This window comes from Sus scrofa, chromosome 6 (genome assembly GCF_054392235.1).
Source record: "Sus scrofa isolate SSC_HxYL_T2T_F1_AM1 chromosome 6, Sscrofa_HxYL_maternal_Yorkshire_Landrace_v2.0, whole genome shotgun sequence".
Lineage (NCBI taxonomy): Eukaryota > Metazoa > Chordata > Mammalia > Artiodactyla > Suidae > Sus > Sus scrofa.
The window spans coordinates 140,301,491-140,322,242 of NC_139388.1; the positions used below are offsets into that span (position 1 = coordinate 140,301,491).

A 20,752-nucleotide genomic window follows, 5' to 3' on the forward strand; every position below is an offset into this window, starting at 1 on the left:
CAAATAAAGACAAAAATCCCTCCTCCCTTTGGGAAGGTGAGGCTGGGATGAAAATTGAGGACTACGACCCCCAAACCCCTCCTTCCCAGTGAATATCCTGCCCCTACAATTGGACTCCCCATATAACCTGTGTGCCAAAAAGATACAGGGGAGTTGCTCACCCCTCTGCCTGCCTCTCCTTAAGAGGTGTATGTCTCACTTAAATAAATCCTCACTTTTCTTTCTCAAGTTCCATTCGTTTCTGAATTCCTTCCGAAACGAGACATGACCCTAACCTTTGGGAATAGTTCTACATCTGTAAAATGGGAGTTAAAAAAAAAAAAAAAAAAAAAAAAAGGCTCATAAGATTGTGACCAGGCTTGATGCATGTAATGTGCTCTGGAGAGTATCTGAAACATAGAAAGCCCTGGAGAAATTTTAGCTATTATTATTATTACTCTTCCTCCAGGTTCTTGCTCTAAACACCCCTCAGAAATGCAAGGCTAGAAAGCAGCCTCCTCCTGAGGAGCACGGGTTCTGGCAATGGAGACAGTGGAGTGTGTGGCAGCCTTGCCCTCTCAAGCCATGTGATCTGGGGACAGTTGTTAATATCCCTAAGTCTCACCTGAAACTTGGGGCTACAGGTAGGGTTGTTCAGATAACTGAAAAATGCGTACCATTGTGCCTGATGTGGGGTAGGTACTTGACACATTTTAGCTAATATTATTGTTCCAAGTGTATTGTGTACATTATTGCATTTAGTCTTCACAAAACCCCCATTTTGCAAGTAAGGACACTTTGGCACTGAGAAGTTCAAGGTCACCTGAGTAATAACTGGCAGAGCCAGACCTCAAACCCAGGCAGTCTGACCCCCAGCCCAGGGTTTTAACCACTGTACACCCCTGTACACCACCCAGCTCTGCTCAATGATAAGGAACCCATTCTTGCTTCAGGGTCAATGGCCAGCAATGACTTAATATGTTTCTATTCCTCCTAATAGGGTTACCTTTGAAAACTCCTATGATTCCTTTGAATATTTCATAACACAATCATTTTTACTGGCCTAAATTTAAGCCCAAAAGGATCGTACAATTAGCAGTGTACTAAGATGATGGAAATTTTATTCAGCTGCAGTTTTTACTTTTGGTTAAATGATAAAAGCTAATGATGGAAAATTGAGAGGCGTCTACTGACATAGTACCACTCCCTTTAGATTCCATAGTGATGGGGATTTAGGTGCCAAAGCAGGTTAGTGGGGGCAATATTTAAATATTTCTGGGATAAAGATAGCGGGAGTTGATATTACAGACACACCCACACACACCACTTTGGCTCTTTCTTAAACAAACAGACTTGGAGTTCCTTTCATGGCACAGCAGAGACAAATCTGACGAGGAACCATGAGATTGCTGGTTCAATCCCTGGTCTTGCTCAGTGGGTTAAGGATCCGGTGTTGCCATGAGCTGCGGTGTGGGTCACAGATGCAGCTCAGGCCCTGTGTTGCTGTGACGTAGGCCAGCAGCTGTAGCTCTGATTGGACCCCTATCCTGGGAACCTCCATATGCCACGAGTGCAGCACTAAAAAAAGCAAAAAACAAAAAAACAAAAACTCCAAAAAAACAAAAACACACCAAAACAAAAAAACCCAATCAGACTCAACAGACTCAGAGAGGGAAAGCATCTTAGGAGGTATATAATTTTCCCACCCAGTAGAGAAATCACTTTTTAAAAGTATCCCTTGAAGACTGGCTGTGTAGAATTTGTCTGAATAACTTCAATGAGGTATCCAACTGGATATCACTAGTTAGAAAATTCCTTCTGATGTTGATCTGAATTTCACCCCTGTAATTTCCATCTCTAGGACCCACTTTTCACATAGTAATACAGAAGTCTAATTCCCTCTTCTAAAATGATATAGTCCCTTAAAGATAACAGAATTTCTTCACTGAACAGTAAATCATTGAGCATGCGTCAGGTGCTCTGCAAGGCACTGGGAACAGAAGTGTGAACCAGACCAGAAGCCCCACCCACCATGCGGTGGACAGGCCAGCAAGAGCCTAATCAGCCAGGACAACATGCTTCTCCCCTTGGATAATTCCAGATCCTTCAACCACATCCTTCAACCACTACTTGGTTAATTTTTGGATTCTTCAACATCCTTACTGCCCTCCTTTGAGAACATGTAAATAAAAAAATTCATCATTGCAGACACTGTCCGAGTCCCTAGATATAATCTACTGGGGGAGAAAGACACACACTCAAACATAATACATGTGACAAGTGCTGTGATAGAAACAGGAGCAAGTGCTGGTAAAAGTAAGGGCAGTCCTTCTGAAAGCTTTCAGGATGCTACTGGAATCCTAAGGCAGTTTTTATTTTATTTATTTTATTTTATTTATTAAAATAAAATTATTTTAAAATTTTATTTTATTATTATTTTATTATTTTATTTTATTTATTAACCCTAACCCTAAGCCTAACTAGTTGTTTCTTTTCTTCCTCTCTGTCCTTTTATTTAATGTATTTTGAAGAGAGGAGTCCTTTCAAAATCTTAAGTGGTAAAGCTCTTATTCTATAGTATCTTCTATCTACATTCAGGAAAGGATATGAGAAACTTACAGCAAATAATCACTATGTTAAAGATTTTATGTTTGTATAACTAACTACATACATAGTGCTTTTCATCTGATAGAATGCCATGACAGGAGTTCCAGTTGTGGCTCAGGAGGTTACGAACCCAACTAGAATCCATGAGGCCGTGGGTTCAATCCCTGGCCTCCCTCAGTGGGTTAAATATCTGGCCTTGCCATGAACTGTGGTGTAGGTCACAGACATGGTTCGGATCCAGAGCTGCTGTGACTGTAGTGTAGGCCAGCAGCCAAAGCTCCGATTTGACCCCTAGCCTGGGAACCTCCCTATGCTGCAGGTGCAGCACCCCACGTTCCTGCGCCTGCCAAAAAAAAAGAATGTCCTGACAGAAATCAGCTCTTTAATATTCACATTATTTTCTTTATTCTATGGATTTGGAAACTGAGTCTCAGAATTAAGTAGATGTGTCAAAGTCACAAAGCCACCAGGTGGTAGAACCAGAACTCAAACCCATGCAGGACTCTGAGCCCGAAGGGGTTTTACTTGCTTAGCCAAAATCACCATCCCTAATAAAACCATGGATTGAACATGAAAAACTCCCAAAACCCCATATAAAAAGAAAGTAGGTGGACCATGGCGACCAACTCCAAGGAGCAAAGGGCAGGCTCAGCACGTCCTGCTCCTGCTCCTCACATTTCAGTTCGTATGAGCCTGTGTTTGCTTTTCGATCGGGTTCTCAGGCTTTTGCGCCCTCTCCCCACCCTTACTTCTGTAAATACATAATAATCCCCGAAGGTTAGTTGGTTTCCCATTAACAACAGTTTCCTGTCTGTTAAGGCTCCAAGGCACTTAGGATGCTGGGTCACACAGGAGTTTCATTTCCTTTCTTATGCATGGATACTCTTGTGTTATCACAAGTATTTTCTTTTTGCCTTCAAAATGACAGAGCATTCAAGGTTATCTCCAGTTAAGAAGCTGTCACAGGAGCCCACGAACTTAATTATAAAATCCGTCTGACAAGAATCACAGGGTTTTGGAAAAGAGAAAAGCAAACAGTTTCTACTGATCAGTCCTTCATCTGGTTTTACCCCTGGAGAATATCCTAGTGCTTTCAAATAAGGAATTCTATCAGTTCTCCTTTCCTTCAGCAAAGGTTTCTCCTCTGATCTGGGCGCACCAGATGTGCATTGTGATAAGGTGTTTACTTTTATGTCTCCGGTTTCAGTATTGCCGTGAGCGGTGGTGAAGGTCACAGACGCAGCTTGGATCTGGCATTGCTGTGGCTGTGCTGTAGGTTGGCAGCTACGGCTCCAGGTCGACCCCTAGCCTGGGAACCTCCATATGCTGTGGATGCAGGCCTAAAAAACAAAACAAAAAAAACCACAAAAAGAAACCATACATTCATACACACACACACACACACACACACACACACACCCAGACCCAGACCCAGACCCAGACCCAGTAAAAGTCTGTTATCTGTTCTGACCATGCAATTTTATTCAGCAAGTCAATTCTGATCCTGACAGTGTCTCTGCAGGAGTAGACACAAAAGAAGTACATGAGAGGGTCCTTCGTTATTCTCAAAAAGGAAAGAAAGAAGGGGAACTCTTTCCTAGATGGTCTACTGGGCCAGGTGCTTTTATACAGATTATCTTTTTTAATCCAAAGAGCCTGTAAGGTGTTATGCCCAATATTACAGATGAAAGAACTCAGGCCTGAAGAGCTTAAGCAATTTACAATCCATAAGCCTGGCACTGAATGTGAACAAGGTCTGTCTGGCTCCACAGTCATGCTCTTTCTCATAATGGATGCATGTAGGAGACAGTCAGGGAGTAACAGGAGTCAGTATGTAATGAAATACAAAATTAGGAGTTCCCGTCGTGGCGCAGTGGTTAATGAATCCGACTAGGAACCATGAGGTTGTGAGTTCGGTCCCTGCGCTTGCTCAGTGGGTTAAGGATCCGGCGTTGCCGTGAGCTGTGGTGTAGGTTGCAAATGCGGCTCGGATCCTGCGTTGCTGTGGCTCTGGCGTAGGCCAGTGGCTACAGCTCCGACTGGACCCCTAGCCTGGGAATCTCCATATGCCTCGGGAGCGGCCCAAAGAAATAGCAAAAAGACAAAAAAAAAAAAAAAAAAAAAAGAAATACAAAATTACATATAATTAAGAGCTAAGACTTAGGGTATACATACTTTAAGTGCTTTTGGTGTTCAATGGGGCAGGCAAGAAATGAATGTTTAATTATTAGAAAGGTCTCAAGGAAGAAGAAACTGGATTTGAAATGATCCTTGTAGGACCTCTACGATCAAATATTCTTTTTAATAAAGAGCTTCTGCATATTTGTGACATAGAGTTATATTTTTAAAGAAGTCAAATGTACACACAGTTCTCCTGGGCTTTGCCCCCTAACTCTCCTCTGTCCACTGCCCTTCCTGTCCTTGGTCCTCCATCCCTTACACTGCTAAAGCCCTGCTCTGTCTTTTCTGTACCATGTAGTCAATAAAACTCCACTACTAAGTGAAGCGAGTGATGGACAAAGTCTGTGCCCACGGGAGTTCCTGGCACCTCTGGGACACCCAGCTACCATTTGCTAAATAAATAGGAAAAAAATGAAAAGGATTAACTGGTCCAACACATTTCCAGCTATTAATATCAAATGGGTTCTCAGACTCTATATGAGAGTCTAATCCTGTTATGTTTTCTTTTTTTGTTTTTTTGTTTTTGTCTTTTTGGCTTTGCTAGGGCTGCACCCGTGGCATATGGAGGGTCCCAGGGTAGGGGTCCAATCAGAGCTATAGCTGCCAGCCTATGCCACAGCCACAGCAACACGGGATCTGAGCTGCGTCTGCAACCTACACCACATCTCAGGGCAATGCTGGATCCTTACCCCACTGAGCGAGGCCAGGGATCGAACTGGCAAGCTCATGCTTCCTAGTCGGATTCGTTTCCCACTGCGCCACAAAGGCAACTCCTGTTATGTTTTCTTAGTTTATTCTTCACTGGATTCTACAGCATTTCAATCCTCCAGTTGCTTCAAATATTGGACCCTCTTTTCGTCTTTTTTTTTTTTTTTTTTTTTTTTTTTTTTGTCTTTTTAGGGCTGCTCCTGTGGCATGTGGAGGTTCCCAGGCTAGGGGTCTAATAGAAGCTATAGCTGCCAGCCTACACCACAGCCACAGCAATGCCAGATTCGAGCTGCGTCTGTGACCTACACCACAGCTCACGGCAACACCGGATCCTTACCCCACTGAGCAAGGCCAGGGATCGAACCGGTAACCTCATGCTTCCTAGTCGGATTCGTTTCCCACTACGCCACAAAGGCAACTCCCAAATCTTGGACTCTCAACAGAAGGCTCTGCCTCTGCAAGTCATCTGCCAGGATCTTTTGGCCATTAAACATACAAAGTCACCCTCCCATCAGATCAGCGTTCCATCTGTGATAACCCGTGTGTGTTCCCTTTTCTGTTCTAAGACCAGTCCTCCCCCAACTCTGCTGTGCCCCATGCTTTAGAACTTGATCCTCCTGCATTTAGAGGAAACTTCCTCTCTCCTACAGTCTCCTTCTCACGAATGAGTGGAGGCTTAAGAGTTTTTAAGCATGTTCAAGTGTCTTCCATTACAAACAACCAACCTCTTAGAAGGTCAACAATTTCTTCCATCTTTCTATATACAATGGCTATTTCCCATTCTCCTTTGTCCTAATCTTCGCATCAACATTTGATGCTCTCTGCTTCTTCATTTTTAAAAAAATTTTTATTTTATGGCAGTACTTGAAGCACATGAAAGTTCCCAGGGCCAGGGATTGAATAGGAGCCACAGTTTCGACCTGAGTGACCTAAGCCACTGTACTCAGATTCTTTTTTATTTCTTCTTTTTTAGAGCTGCACCTGTGGCATATGGAAGTTCCCAGGCTAGGGGTCGAATTAGAACTGCAGCGGCCGGCCTACTCCACAGCCACAGCCACAGCCACTCGGGATGCAAGCTGAGTCTGTCATCTACCCTGTGGCTTGAGGCAATGCTGGATCCTAAACCCACGGAGTAAGGCCAGGGATTGAACCTGCATCATCAGAGAGGCGATGTTGGGTCCTTAACTGGCTGAGCCACAAAGGGAACTCCTGCAGCCAGATTCTTAATCTCCTGTGCCATGGCAGGAATTCCTCTGCTTCTTGAAATACTGTTTTCTTTGGGGTTTAGAATGCCAGATTCTATTTTCCTATCTTTCCAACACCTTCTTTTACATCTTTTTTTGCTTTCTCATCTTCCTCCACTGAACCTTTAAATTTCCTCAATGCTCAGATTTTGAACTTTATCGCATCTTAATACTGTTCTTTCTCTAAGTATCTCATCTCCATGCACAGCTTCAAGCTCTCCCTATATTCAGAGATTCAGAAATGTATGCGTCCAGCCCAGATCTTTCCTCTAAGCACTAGGCTTGTGTATTTAATTGTTCACTTGAATTCACTTGGGTGCATTAAAGCCCTTTGAACCTAGCATGTCTAACATGACACTCATGCTCTTTCCTTGTGGAACTGATTTTTTTTTTGTCTTTTTAGGGCCCCACCCGCAGCATTTGGAGGTTCCCAGGATAGGGGTTGAATCAGAGCTATAGCCACTGGCCTACACCACAGCCACAGCAATGCCAGATCTGAGTTGCGTCTGCCACCTGCACCAGAGCTCATGGCCATGCTGGATCCTTAACCCACTGAGTGAGGCCAGGGATTGAACCTACATCCTCATGGATGCTAGTCAGATTCATTTCCATTGAGTCACAGCGGGAACTCTGAAACTGGTGTGTGTTTTTTTTGTTTGTTTGTTTGTTTTAGTGTTCTTGCTCAGTGAATGTCACCACCATCCACCCAACTGTACATGTTAAAAACTCAGGCATCACCTTCAACAGCTCACTCCGGCTTGGCTCTCACATCCATTCTAGCAATGAAGTCCTATTGATTTTGCCTCACACGGACCTCCCAACCACATCCCTTTCTGTCCATCTTCTCCACCTCTCCAGCGGAAGGTACCACCCCTGATCTTTGGCCTGGACCACTGCAGCCTCCCCCCCTGGACTTCCCAGGTCCATTCTCACCTTCCTCCAAAGTGTTCTTCACACTGAAGTTAGAACAATCATTTTAGAAAACACACATATAATGTTTCTGCATCCTCCTCTACCCCAAACTAAGCAAAATAACTCTTTGGTTCTTTCCATTGCTCTTAGGATAAAATCAGAAATACCTAACCTGCTCTACAAAGCCCCACTCTCCAGGCTCATCTCATACCCCCTGCCTCTTTCACTCTGCACTCCAGCCACACTAGCCTTCCTCTAAATGCTGTGCTTCTTCCTGCTTACACTTGGCAATTCCTCTTTCTGAACATCCCCTAAGCTCCCATCCTTTCCTGTTCTTTCACTTTCTCTGCTTCTCTCTTACTCATCTTTCAGGTCTCAACTCAAGCATCTCTTACCTGAGAAAAGCCTCTCCTCCTCTCACTGATCACATTACACACTGCACGAAGGCCTTCTCCCAAACACTTCACAGTTTCCATTTTATATTTATGTGATTATTCTATTATTACCTATTTCTACTATAAGTAGAAACTGAGTCTTCTTTACTCACATACATTTTCAGTATCCCATATAAGTATTTGACACATCAAATATTCTCCATATGAGTTGAATGAAGAAGTAAATTAATAAGGTTGAAGTCATGGGTGTGGCTGAAGCAGCTATGGACTGAGAGAAGTCCTACGGTGGAACTTGGTGAACCCAACATTTTAAAGGGAGGGAAAGGAAGAAAAACCATGCTGTGGGGAGGAGACTGAAAAGTAATAGCCAGAGAGGAGGCATAAGCCAAGGGAGCCAAGAGTTTTGAGAAATCAGAAGTGCCATCAGTGTCTAGGGCCCCAGATGTTGTAGGAACTAAGGAATGTTCACTTTGCAGTAATAAGGTGACTTTTACTGGTCTCTTAGGGGAACAAACAGACAAAGCTGATTTATAGGACAGAATGGGAGGTGAGGACAGGTGAGGTGATTTCTCTGTCACCAAATCTGGCGTTGAAGGAAAGGGGAGAGGAAAGACAGTATCCTACTTGGCCTGTCTATGACACTTGGCACTGTTGATGGCTACTTCTTTCTTCGAAGTGGGGCTGGTGGGCTGGTAGATAGAGAAAGAGAAAGATACTCTGAAGATGAGAACCTTCGGAAAGATAAAGCAATATCAGAAAATGGAGCAAGGCCCTGGGAGAGGTGGAAGGAATGAGGGATCAAGGACTTGGGGGGATGCTGAGTCTAGAGACACTCACTCTGTTGTTAGGAGCATAAACAATATGAATTGTTATATCTTCTGGGAATATTGACTGTTGTCCTTTATCCCTGCTAAGTTTCTTTGCTCTGAAGTTTGCTCTGTCTGAAATTAATATAGCTTTTCCTTTTTTTTTTTTGGCTGAACCTGTGACATATGGAAGTTCCCAGAGCCACAGCAGGGACATTGCCAGACCTTGAACCTGCTGAGCCACAAGGGAACTTCTATTCCTGCTTTCTTTTAATAAGCGTTGGCATGATATATCTTTCTCCATTCCTTTATGCTAACCTGTATGTGTTCTTATATTTAAGGTAGGTTTCTTGTAGACAGCATGTCACTGAGTCTTGCATTTTGATCCACTTTGAAAAATCTGTCTTTTAATTGGTATATTTAGATCACTGACATTTGAAGGGTTTGCCGATACGGTTAGATTATTATCTAGTATATTTACTACTATTTTCTATTTGTTGCCCATGTTCTTTGTTTCTATTTTTATTTTTCAAACTTTTTCTGCACTTATGGCTTAAATTGAGCATTTATAGGATTCAATTATTTCTCCTTTCTTAGCATATTAATTATACCTCTTTTTAATTTTTTTAAAAAAGGTGGCTGCCCTAAAATTTGCAATATACATTTAAACTAATCCAAGTCCATTTTCAAATAAGTATACAGTACAAGTATCTTATAATAACAGAATATTCATAATCTTTCCCTTCCATTCCTTGCTGTCATTCATTTCACTTATACATAAACATACATAATCAAATACATTGTTGCTATTATTATTTTAAACACATTATCATCTGTTAGATCAATTAAGAATAAGAAAAATATGTTCATATTTTTACCTTCACTTATTCATTCTCTGATATTCTTCCTTTCTCGTTTTTCTTTAAAGAATTTTTTTTAGCATTACTTGCAAGGTAGGTCTACTAGCAACAAATTCCCTCAATTTTTGTTTGTCCCAGAAAAGAATTTCTCTTTCACTTCTTTTTTTTTTTCTTTTTCCAGCCGCCCCGCAGCATATGGAGTTCCCAGGTCAGGGATCAGATCTGAGCCGCAGTTGTGACCTAAGCGGCATCTGCGGCAACACCAGATCTTTAACCTACTGTGCCAGGCTGGGGATCTAACCTGTGTCCCAGAGCTCCCAAGATGCTGCCAATTTTGTTGCACTACAGCGAGAACTCCTTCTCCTTCACCTTCGAAGGATAATTTCACAGGATACTGAAATCTGATATTTTTATCTTTTAACACTTTTAATAGTTTACCTCATTCTCTTCTTGCTTGTATGATTTCTGAGGAGAAGTAAGATGTTCTTTGCATTGTTTCTCTATATGTAAGATGTATTTTTTCTCTTAACATCTTTCATGATTTTTTCTTTATCTTTGATTTTCTGTAGTTTGAATATGATTACGCCAGGGTGTAATTTTCTGTTTGTTTTTGTATTAGCCTGCTTGGTGTTCTCTGAGCTTCCTGGATCTGTGGTTTGGTGTCAGGCATTAACCTGGGGAAATTCCCATCATTATTTCCTCAAATATTTCTTCTGTTCCTTCCTCTTTTTCTTCCCTTTCCAGTATTCCCATTACATGTGTATTACACCTCTGTAATTGTCTCACACTTCTTAAATATTCTTTTTTTTTCAAGTCTTTTTTCTCTGAACTTTCAGTTTTAGAAATCTCTATTGTCATAGCCTCAAGATCAGAGATATTTTCCCTAAGCCACGTCCAGTCTGCTATGCAGCCCATCAAAGATATTTTTCATTTCTGTTATAGAGTTTCTTTTTTCATTTTTTAAATAGCCCCTTATTGAGTCTTGAGGGCAGATATGTGGATTCCAGACAAAATACAATAATAGACTAGACTTTTACTTTCTTCTGTTATAGGGTTTCTTTTCTTTTTCTTTTTTCTTTTTTTTTTTTTTTTTTTTTTTTTTTTTGTCTTTTTGTCTTTTCTAGAGCTGCACCTGTGGCATGGAGGGTCCCAGGCTAGAGGTCTAATTGGAGCTGTAGCTGCCAGCCTATGCCAGAGCCACGGCAACATGATATCCAAGCTGCATCTGCGACTTACACCACAGCTCACAGAAACGCTGGATCCTTAACATACTGAGTGAGGCCAGGGATCGAACCCCAACCTCATGGTTCCTAGTCGGATTCATTAACCACTGAGCCACAATGGGAACTCCTGTTATAGGGTTTCTGATCTCTAACATTTCTTTTTGATTCTTAGGGTTTCCATCTCTCTGATTACATTAGCCATCTGTTTAGCATGTTGTCCACTCTTTCAATTTAAGCCTTAGCATATTAAGCCCAGCTTCAAAAAAAATTCCTGTTCCATTAAGTGTAGCATTCCTGACTCATTTGAAGGTTCCTGTTCTAATGCTTGTTAGGTCTCTCCAAACTGTGTTTTTACCTTTAGTATGCCTTGTAATTTTTGGTTGAAAGGTGGATGTTATGTATGAGGTAAAAGGAACTGCAGTAAATAAGCTTTTAGTATTGCCGTGGTAATGTGTTGGGGAGGAGAAGCATTCTATGAAACACATACAGTCGCATGATTGAGTCTCAGTCTTTTGGTGAACCTATGCCCTGGACTGTGAACTTCATCAGAGCTTCTCAGGTTTTTCCCCCTTAGATGAAACAGGATGACTCAAGGAGGATGGAGCTGTATATTTCTGTTCTCCTACATAGGTTAGGTTCTAATAAAAGCTTAGTAGGTTAGGTTCTGATAAAATAGTTTCTTCTGGGTTAAGAACCCAACTAGTACCCATGAGGATGGGGGCCTCACTCAGTGGGTTAAGGATCCGGCATTGCAGCTGCAGCTCTGATTCGTCCCCTAGCCTGGGAACATCTGTATGCCACAGATGCAGCTCTAAAAAGGCAAAAAAAAAAAAAAAAAAAGTTTCTCCTGACAGCAGGCCTTGTTAAAGAGAACAGAGTGCTCTAGGATCTTTCAAAAAAAATTTTTTTTCCTCCTAGTGGAAGCATGAAGAGATTTTTCTCTGAAATTCACTGTGAGTACAGGGTGGAGCTCCTGGAGGTAAACCCCACATAAGTGTAGGGTCTCCATGACTGGATGCCCGTGGAGTTTTTATCCCCAGACTTGCCCCCACTGAGCCCCCAGCAATTCATCAATTACACTTTAGGTTTTCCTCCCCTGGCACTGGTTCTTGTGTAGGTTCTTGCTTATGGGTTCCTGCTTAGGTAGGTTGCGATTCTCTGAATCTGCCTGTCTCCAATTTGGGGTGCAGCAGTTTGCCTTGCGACCTCACTTCCAAGAGGGGATTTTTCAGTTTGTTTAGCTTCTTCCTTGTTAGGACAGTGGCAATTTTTAAGGTCCTACATGCCAGACTGAAAACCATAAGGGCTCCAATAGCATTCACTTAACTGAAGAAATGGTGGCCTCTGTCAGCTACAGAATGGCACTGACTACTGGCAAGTTCAAACTAAGTTGATTTAAGGGGAGGGGAGAAAGGGGTTCACATTTATGAAGCAACTGTTCTGTACTAGGTACCTTGCACTTCCTACTTTTCAAAACAGCATGTCGAAGTCATCTTTTTTGAGAAGAATAACCCAAGTTCAAAAGAGTTAGCAAGAGATAGCAAGATATCAAAAAGTTACATATGAAGAAGAAGAACTAGAAATCATTTTAAGGCTTTCTAAAAAAATGGACATGTATTGAGCACATGCTGTGTGCCCGGTTGAATGGCAGGAGAGCAGAATACAGTCCCTCAAAGCAAGAGGATAAGACAACACAGGGTCTCATGGGTCCCTCAAGATGGTGAATCAAACATGTAATGAGAAGGGCTTAGTCAATCAGAAGTGTGGTCCTGATGGAGCACAAGCAGGGGTTATTTGGCAGAAGGGTAGTGGGGTTGCAGAAGTTTATAGGGAGAGGAAAGAGACTGTGCAAAGCACAATCCATTTGCAGGGGCGGGATTGCAAATGGCTTGTGTAGCTGGAGCATTCAGTGTGTTTTGGCGATTGCCAAGGGATGGGTTTGTGAAGGGGACTCTAATTTGAAAGTTCCCAGGGGAGTTCCCGTCGTGGCGCAGTGGTTAACGAATCCGACTAGGAACCATGAGGTTGCGGGTTCGGTCCCTGCCCTTGCTCAGTGGGTTAACAATCCGGCGTTGCTGTGAGCAGCAACAGCGTTGCTGTGAGCTGTGGTGTAGGTCGCAGTTGAGCTGTGGTGTAGGTCGCAGACACGGCTCGGATCCCGCGTTGCTGTGGCTCTGGCGTAGGCCTGTGGCCACAGCTCCGATTCGACCCCTAGCCTGGGAATCTCCATATGCCACGGGAGTGGCCCAAGAAATATAAAAAAGACAAAAGACAAATAAATAAATAAATAAATAAATAAATAAAAAATAAAAAAAAGAGAAAGTTCCCAGGTATTACAATAAGAGTTCTGACTTAATTTAGACATCAATGAGAAGCCAGGAAGAGTTTTAAGCAGTGGAATGCAATAACTGGCTTTGCTTTTCAGCAAGATGGTTTTGATGTGTGAGGAGCCTGGGGAAGGGAGACTGATTAGGAGACTGTCTCAGGGGTCCTTAGGATGAAGGGGAAGGTGTAAACCAAGGCAGTGGCAGCAGAAATGGAGAGGAAAGGAGCGATGCCTGCCATGGAGAACTGACCAGCTGACTAGCTTTTCCATCAAACTGATACAGGGAGGGAGAGAAGGGAAGGAGGCTAGAAAGATGCCCTTATCTCTGGCTTGGGCAGCTGGGAGGAGGCTGGTATCATTCACAGGAATAAGGGAAACAGAAGGAAGAACAGATTTTGTGGGGGAAGATGGTGAGTTCAGTTTTGGATGTGTTGCATTTGAGCTGCACATGGGAAATCCAACCAGTGCTGTTTAGCAGGCAGACACAGGTACTGAGAGCTCACCGGGAGCTCTGAATGGAGCTGAAATCATGGCAGTGCTCGAGCTTCTCAAAGGAGAAGGCGTGCAGTGAGGAGCAAAGGGACCCTGGCTAGGATGCTGAGCGGCACCCACACTAAGGTAACTGACTAGCAGAGGAGCTCAGCAAGGGCACCAAGAATGAATGAACCAGGAAGCAGCAGGAGTGCATGTCAGAGAGCACATGGAGGGGCAAGAACTTCATGGCCTCACACCACTCACTCATCCCATCTCTCCTCTCCTGGACACATAAGCAAGCTCCATTTCCCAGCCTCTTTGCATGTGGTGACTGGGATGTCAGATGACTGGGGGAGGAGGAAATGTGCTCTTAAGGGCAGGTTCCTCTTCCCCATGCTTTTCTTCTTTCCATCCATGATCCCTCTGGAGGTCCCATGTCCAAGGAGCTCTAGCAGGAAAGCACTCTGTTTTTGAGTTTTATTTGTTGCTGCAGCAAAGCCTCGTCTGTCTTTCCTGATCCTGGCTCTGCAGTCAGATGGCTGTGCTTCAATTCTTGCTGGCAGTGTGACCTTGAATAAACAGCTTAATTTCTCTGTGCCTTGGTTTCCTTATCAGTAAAATTGGGAGGATGATAATAATCTCACGTAATTGTCACAGCATTTTTTTATTTTTATTTTTTCTTCAGCTAGTTTATTTAATTAAAAAAAATTTTTTATTACTCAATGAATTTATTACATTTATAGTTGTACAATGATCAGCCCAATCCAATTTTATAGGATTTCCAACAGCATTTTAATAAACGTGAAACACTCAGAACAGAATTAAATACTATAGAAGTGTCAGAAGCTAATGGAGAGGAGAGTGTCAAGAAGTGGGGATGGTTTATAGCCCCGGTCAGCAAACCACAGCCTGAAGGTCAAATCCACTCTGCTGCCTGTTTGTGGACAGCCCCTCAGTTAAGAATAAGTTTAACATTTTTAAGTAGTTGAAATAAACTACATGCATAGATGTGGAAACACAAATTTCAGTGTCCATAAACGAAGCTTTTCTGGAACACAGCCGTACTCTCATTTAAGTATAGTTGTGGCTGCTTTTGTATTACAAGGGCAGAGTTTGAGTAGTTGCAACCAAGTCCTTATCATCACTTACGAGGCCTAAAATACTTGCTACCTGGCTCTTCGCAGCAAAAGCGTGGTGAATCAAAGGCAGCAAAAATTAAGAAAGATAACTAAAAAGTGTTAACTGGAATTGGTGATAGATTACAAGTGACCTTGATAATGGCTTTATTCCTGATGCTACAGCTTGTTAGCTGTGTGGTCTTGGGAGGTCATTTAACTTCTATGAGGTTCACTTTCCTCCGCTGTAAAATGGGGATAAACAGAGCTACCTTCTTGAGTTATTAATATTAATATTAAAGATTAAAAAGAATGCATATAAAACCATAAAACACAGTGTCTGGTTTACAGTAGGTATTCAATAAATGCAAGTGCGTGCTTCATTCAATCTGCTGCCCTTTAATTATTTTTTTAAATTAATTTTAATAATTTTAAAAAATTTGTTGATTTTATTACATTTATAGTTGTACAATGATCATCACAATCCAGTTTTATAGCATTTCCATCCCAAACCCCCACCCCATCACCCCAAGTCCCAACCTGTCTCCTTTGGAAACCATAAGTTTTCAAAGTCTGTGAGTCAGTATCCATTCTCCAAAGAAGTTCACTGTGTCCTTTTTTTTTTAGATTCCACATGTAAGTGATAGCATATGACGTTGATGTCTCACTGTCTGACTAACTTCACTTAGCATAATAATTTCTAGGTCTATACATGTTGCTGCAAATGCTGTTATTTCTTTCCTTTTAACTGCTGCCCCTTAATTGTTGTTCCTTTATAGGTTAATGCCTTTTCACTTTAAATTTTATTTTTGTCTTCTGTATTCTTTTTTTTTTTTTTTTGTCTTTTTGCTATTTCTTTGGGCCGCTCCCGCAGCATATGGAGGTTCCCAGGCTAGGGGTCGAATCGGAGCTGCAGCCACCGGCCTACGCCAGAGCCACAGCAACGCGGGATCCGAGCCGTGTCTGCAACCTACACCACAGCTCACGGCAACGCCGGATCGTTAACCCACTGAGCAAGGGCAGGGACCGAACCCGCAACCTCATGGTTCCTAGTCGGATTCGTTAACCACTGCGCCACGACGGGAACTCCCCTGTCTTCTGTATTCTTGATGTTTGACACTATGTGCCAAATCTTTGCTCAAATCTCGTCTCTTTAATGAGGTCATCCTTGTTAATATTGACTATCCTATTTAATATTGTAATCTGTCCCCCACCCCAGCATCCTAACCCTCCTACCCTGTTCTTTTTTTCATAGCACTTAACAATCTAGAGAATTTACCAGTTCATTAAATTACTAACATACTCGTTTATTGCTTATTCTCTGTCTTCCTCATCTGGATGGAAGCTTCTTGCCTGTGTTATTCAATTGGATATGCCAAGTGCCTAAAAGGTACCTGGTACATAGTAGGTTTGCTATTCATATCTGTTGAATAGAATGATTAAGTGAAAAAGAATGGTTGAGGATTTTTTTTTTTTTTCTTGCTCAGGACTAGATGTGCTCCTTCACTCTGGGAACATGTCTTTTCTCATCTCTGTACAATTCTTCACCATTTGCTAAAAGGCAGCTCTGTTCCATCCCCTCCCTTTTCTCCTGCTGGAATGCCTTTTCCAATATGTTGACCCAGTCGTTCTATCCTCAGTGGCTCCTAAGTTCTTTCCCTGACAATGACTTAGCTCTCTGTCCTATTCTTTTTTATTTTAATTAATTAATTAATTAATTAATTTGTCTTTTTGCTATTTCTTGGGCCGCTCCCGCGGCATATGGAGGTTCCCAGGCTAGGGGTCCAATCGGAGCTGTAGCCACCGGCCTACGCCAGAGCCACAGCAACGAAGGATCCGAGCCGCGTCTGCAACCTACACCACAGCTCACGGCAACACCGGATCGTTAACCCACTGAGCAAGGGCAGGGACTGAACCCGAAACCTCATGGTTCCTAGTCGGATTCGTTAACCACTGTGCCACGACGGGAACTCCCTCTCTGTCCTATTCTAAGGTGCTTTCCTCAGCTCTATCATTGCCTCTTTGGAGCTGCATCCAGTCTAATCCTCAACCAACAGGAGGAAAAACTGAATTTTGATTGCCATGACAATATTTTTGGTGTCTAGAATTTCTATTTCTTCCTCCCTTTCCCTTCCCGCCTCTACCTTTCCATCCTTTCCTGTACTTGTTTAATGCTTCTAAGCTTCCTTTTATCTCTTTGGATATTTTAAACATTTCCAGATTAAGATTTCTTTCTGACTTTTCTGTTATCTCTAGTCCTTGAGATGCAAATCCTTCCATGTGCTTTACAGCTGGATTTCTTGTCATGGTTTGTTTCTTTTTCTTTTTTTGTCTTTTTGCCATTTCTTGGGCCGCTCCTGCGGCATATGGAGGTTCCCAGGCTAGGGGCCCAATCGGAGCTGTAGCCACCAGCCTACGCCAGAGCCACAGCAACGCAGGATCCGAGCCGCGTCTGCAACCTACACCACAGCTCATGGCAACACCGGATCATTAACCCACTGAGCAAGCGCAGGTAACCTCATGGTTCCTAGTCAGATTCGTTAACCACTGCACCACGACGGGAACTCCTGGTTTGTTTCTTAGTGTGGTCTGTAATTTCAGATGGCGAGCTTACCTTTCTTTCTTTCTTTTTTTTTTTTCTTTTGTCTTTTTTTGCCTTTTCTAGGGCCCATCCCTCGGCATCGGCATGTGGAGGTTCCCAGGCTATGGGTCTAATCGGAGCTGTTGCTGCCGGCCTACGCCAGAGCCACAGCAACGCCAGATCCAAGCTGCGCCTGCAACCTACACCACAGCTCACGGCAACAACGGATCCTTAACCCACTGAGCAAGGGCAGGGATTGAACCTGCAACCTCATGGTTTCTAGTCAGATTCATTAACCACTGCACCACAATGGGAACTCCTGAGCTTATCTTTCATACTGGTTGTTTGGCATTTGCCTCTGCTGGGGTCTTAAGAGTCAGCAACTGCAAAGGCTCCAGAAATGCACCACTGACTGGCTGGTCTTTGGAGGCGAGGATGGGGGGTGCAGAGTATGAGCGCCCTAGTTCACTTCCTCACTGTGAAACTATTTGTGTAACTGTAGGCAACTTGGAGTTTCAATTGTCCTACCTATGAAATAAAGATAACAATTCCTATTTCCTAGAGATATTGTGAGGAATTAGTGAGATCATCGAGTTAAGGAATTTAGATTAGCACAATGTTTAGTCTGTATGAAGTGCTTAATAAATGCTAAAATATATTTTAAACACTTAATATTTTCTCCTTGCTTTGTGATATAAGAGAAGAAACTTAATGTTCATGAAAAAAGCTCCTGAATATGTATATGAAACCAAGAGACAGCCATTACACTGGTCTGATCTATCCCCTTTATTTGTGACATGTAGTGGTTTAAAATGGGGAAAATTCCAGAAGAACATGCTCGTTTGGCTTTCAGCCGCAGCAGAGCAGCACTGAGAGGTGGAAGGAAGGTTCCGACATGATGCTTTTTAAAAAATAAGGCCTAATTAGAGAGTGCGATCACTTGCCAGCTATTTGGGATCATTAAAATAGAGCAGCAGGAAGAGTTCTTCTGCTGAGGAAAAAAATGACCCAGATAAATTTCTTCGGTTTTATTCAAATAGAAAATACATTTAACTTCTTGGCTGCGCTGTCCTTGGCTACCAGTTCCTTTCAAAGGTTGGAAAGAGGATAAAGTAGAGCTTCAAACTTGTAACCAGCGCTTGGTAAATACTGTTGGTCTATTATTGGGAAGGGATAGAGATACAGGCAAATTCTTGGGCAAGAGAACCTCAGGTACCCTCGTTTTCATCTCATGTCAATTTTGGCCACAAATCTTTCTTTAATTAATTGTCACTTTGAATGCGTGGATGAGGGAAGGCTAAAGGGCTAAAGTGAGTCAATAAAAGCCTTATGATTTATCATGGAATAGGCTATTAGTTATCTGCAAACATTTCACAGAATGATTTATCATTCTAATTTTCATGAAACACTTACAACGACTAAAATGAAGAAGATTTAACTAGAAATTTTTAATTACCTGGTCTTCATAATCAGATCCTGTGTCAATGATCTCTCCAGCGTCCAACATTATCGAAGGGTCAAGGTCACTTGAACCTAAGGTTAGGAAAACAAAGATGACCTGATGGAGGCTGTCTGCGTACATTTCTTTTTTTCTTTTTTCTTTTTTTTTTTTTTGCTTTTTTCGGGCTGCACCTGAGGCATGTGGAAGTTCCCAGGCTAGGGGTTGAATTGGAGCTACAGCTGCTGGCCTACCCCACAGCCACAGCAACGTGGGATCCGGGCCACGTCTGCGGATCTACACCACAGCTCACGGCAACGCTGGGTCCCCAACCCACTGAGCGAGGCCAGGGATTGAACCCACATCCTCACGGTTCTTAGTCAGGTTCATTAACCACTGAGCCACGAAGGGAATTCCTTGTGTCCATTTCTAAAGTGAATAGGCTCCCACCAGGTTTCCATATTGTCCTTATGGTCACATTAAATGTGCAAATATTTTGAGACTTATCACCTGCCAGACCCTGTTTGGCCTGCAGATGGAAAATGCAGATGTAACCAAGGGGGACCCTATGGGGCCTTCCTGGGGCAGCCCTTCCCCATAGCCTCTGCTTTAGCTCCTCTCTGAAGTACCTAGATAATAGTCTCTGATGCACATTTCCTGAGTTGTTTCACAGATGCTAAAACTACCACCTAATGGAAGGAATTAACTACTTGATGATCCTGTGCCTGTAATCCACAGACCAACTGGCACCTAAGGATTGAGGATGTTAACCCCCGTGACACTGCCTGGTGATCTCACCATCAACCAGAGAAGTGTGTAAAGATGGTCACTTACACTGCCCCCCCCCAACCGCCTTCAAAAAATGCCCTGATGGAGAAATAATGTGAAAAAAAGAACATTTATGGATGTGTGGCTGGGTCACTTTGCTGTGCAGCAGAAATTAACAGAACACTGTAAATCAACTATAATAAAAAAAATTTTAAAAAAATGCTCTGGTGAAACCCATTGGGGAGTTTCGGCTCTTCCAGGCACTAGAGGTCCTGAGCTTGCCTGGCGCCCTGCCACAAAGCCTGCACATGCCTTCACCACAGCCCCGTGTCAGTAGATTGGCTTTGTTGTGCACAGGCGAGCAGACCCAAGTTTGGTTTGGTCACACACACGCCGAGACACTGTGTGCACCTTTAAAAAGACAAGGGTCTTGTGGAGGAGATTAATTTGTCAACAGTAAGGTTCAGAGATCCAAAAAAAAAAAAAAAGAGCTACTAGTTCTACTAGGTAAGAATGTAGCTAGTATTGGAGGAGACAGAGGTGGGATTCTCTATAAGGAACTAGTCTATAAGCCCAAACTGTGATGGTGAATAAGGGTTGTCCAGGAGGAGAGGTGGTTTAGGGGGGTGCAAAAGTAACTGAGGAAGAAGCCACACCAGGACCAAGATGCGGAGTGGGAATAGAGCAAAGGTTTCCAGATAAAAAGAAGGGCTGAGTTTGCTCACTCCATGAGAATCTGAGAAGTTTTTCCGCCAGCCTTTGGGTCACCTTAGTCCCTGAAGGTGAGAAAAATCAGGTTAACTTATTGTGTGTGTGAGTGTGCGCGTGTGCGCGTGTATGTACATCTTATACATACTTTAATGGAAGTTTTCAGGCCAAGAATTGACTCTGAGCTGCAGCTGTGACCTATCCTACAGCTGTGGCAACGCCAGATCCTTTAACCCACTGCACTGGACCAAGATCAAACCCTCTGCCTCAGCGACCTGAGCCACTGCAATCAAATTCTTAACCCACAGCAGGAGCTCCAACTTAATGTGTTAACATAGAGTTTTTCCCCCTAAGTACTACAGGTTACACTGAACTGCTTGTCCATTAATCCCAAGGCTCAAACTTAAACCAGGAATTTTCATAATGG

The 20,752-nt window shown here is 42.9% G+C and overlaps 1 protein-coding gene across 3 annotated transcripts in view; it reads right to left on the reverse strand.

Moving 5' to 3' along the window:
- Positions 1-20,752, reverse strand: part of AK5 (adenylate kinase 5) — a 276,939-nt gene that overhangs the window by 98,863 nt on the left and 157,324 nt on the right. For all 3 annotated transcript variants that reach the window (XM_021096460.2, XM_003127921.7, XM_084964661.1), the window contains exon 8: positions 18,868-18,944. In XM_021096460.2, the coding sequence (XP_020952119.2) occupies positions 18,868-18,944 (77 nt within the window). The remainder of the gene's footprint in view (positions 1-18,867; positions 18,945-20,752) is intronic.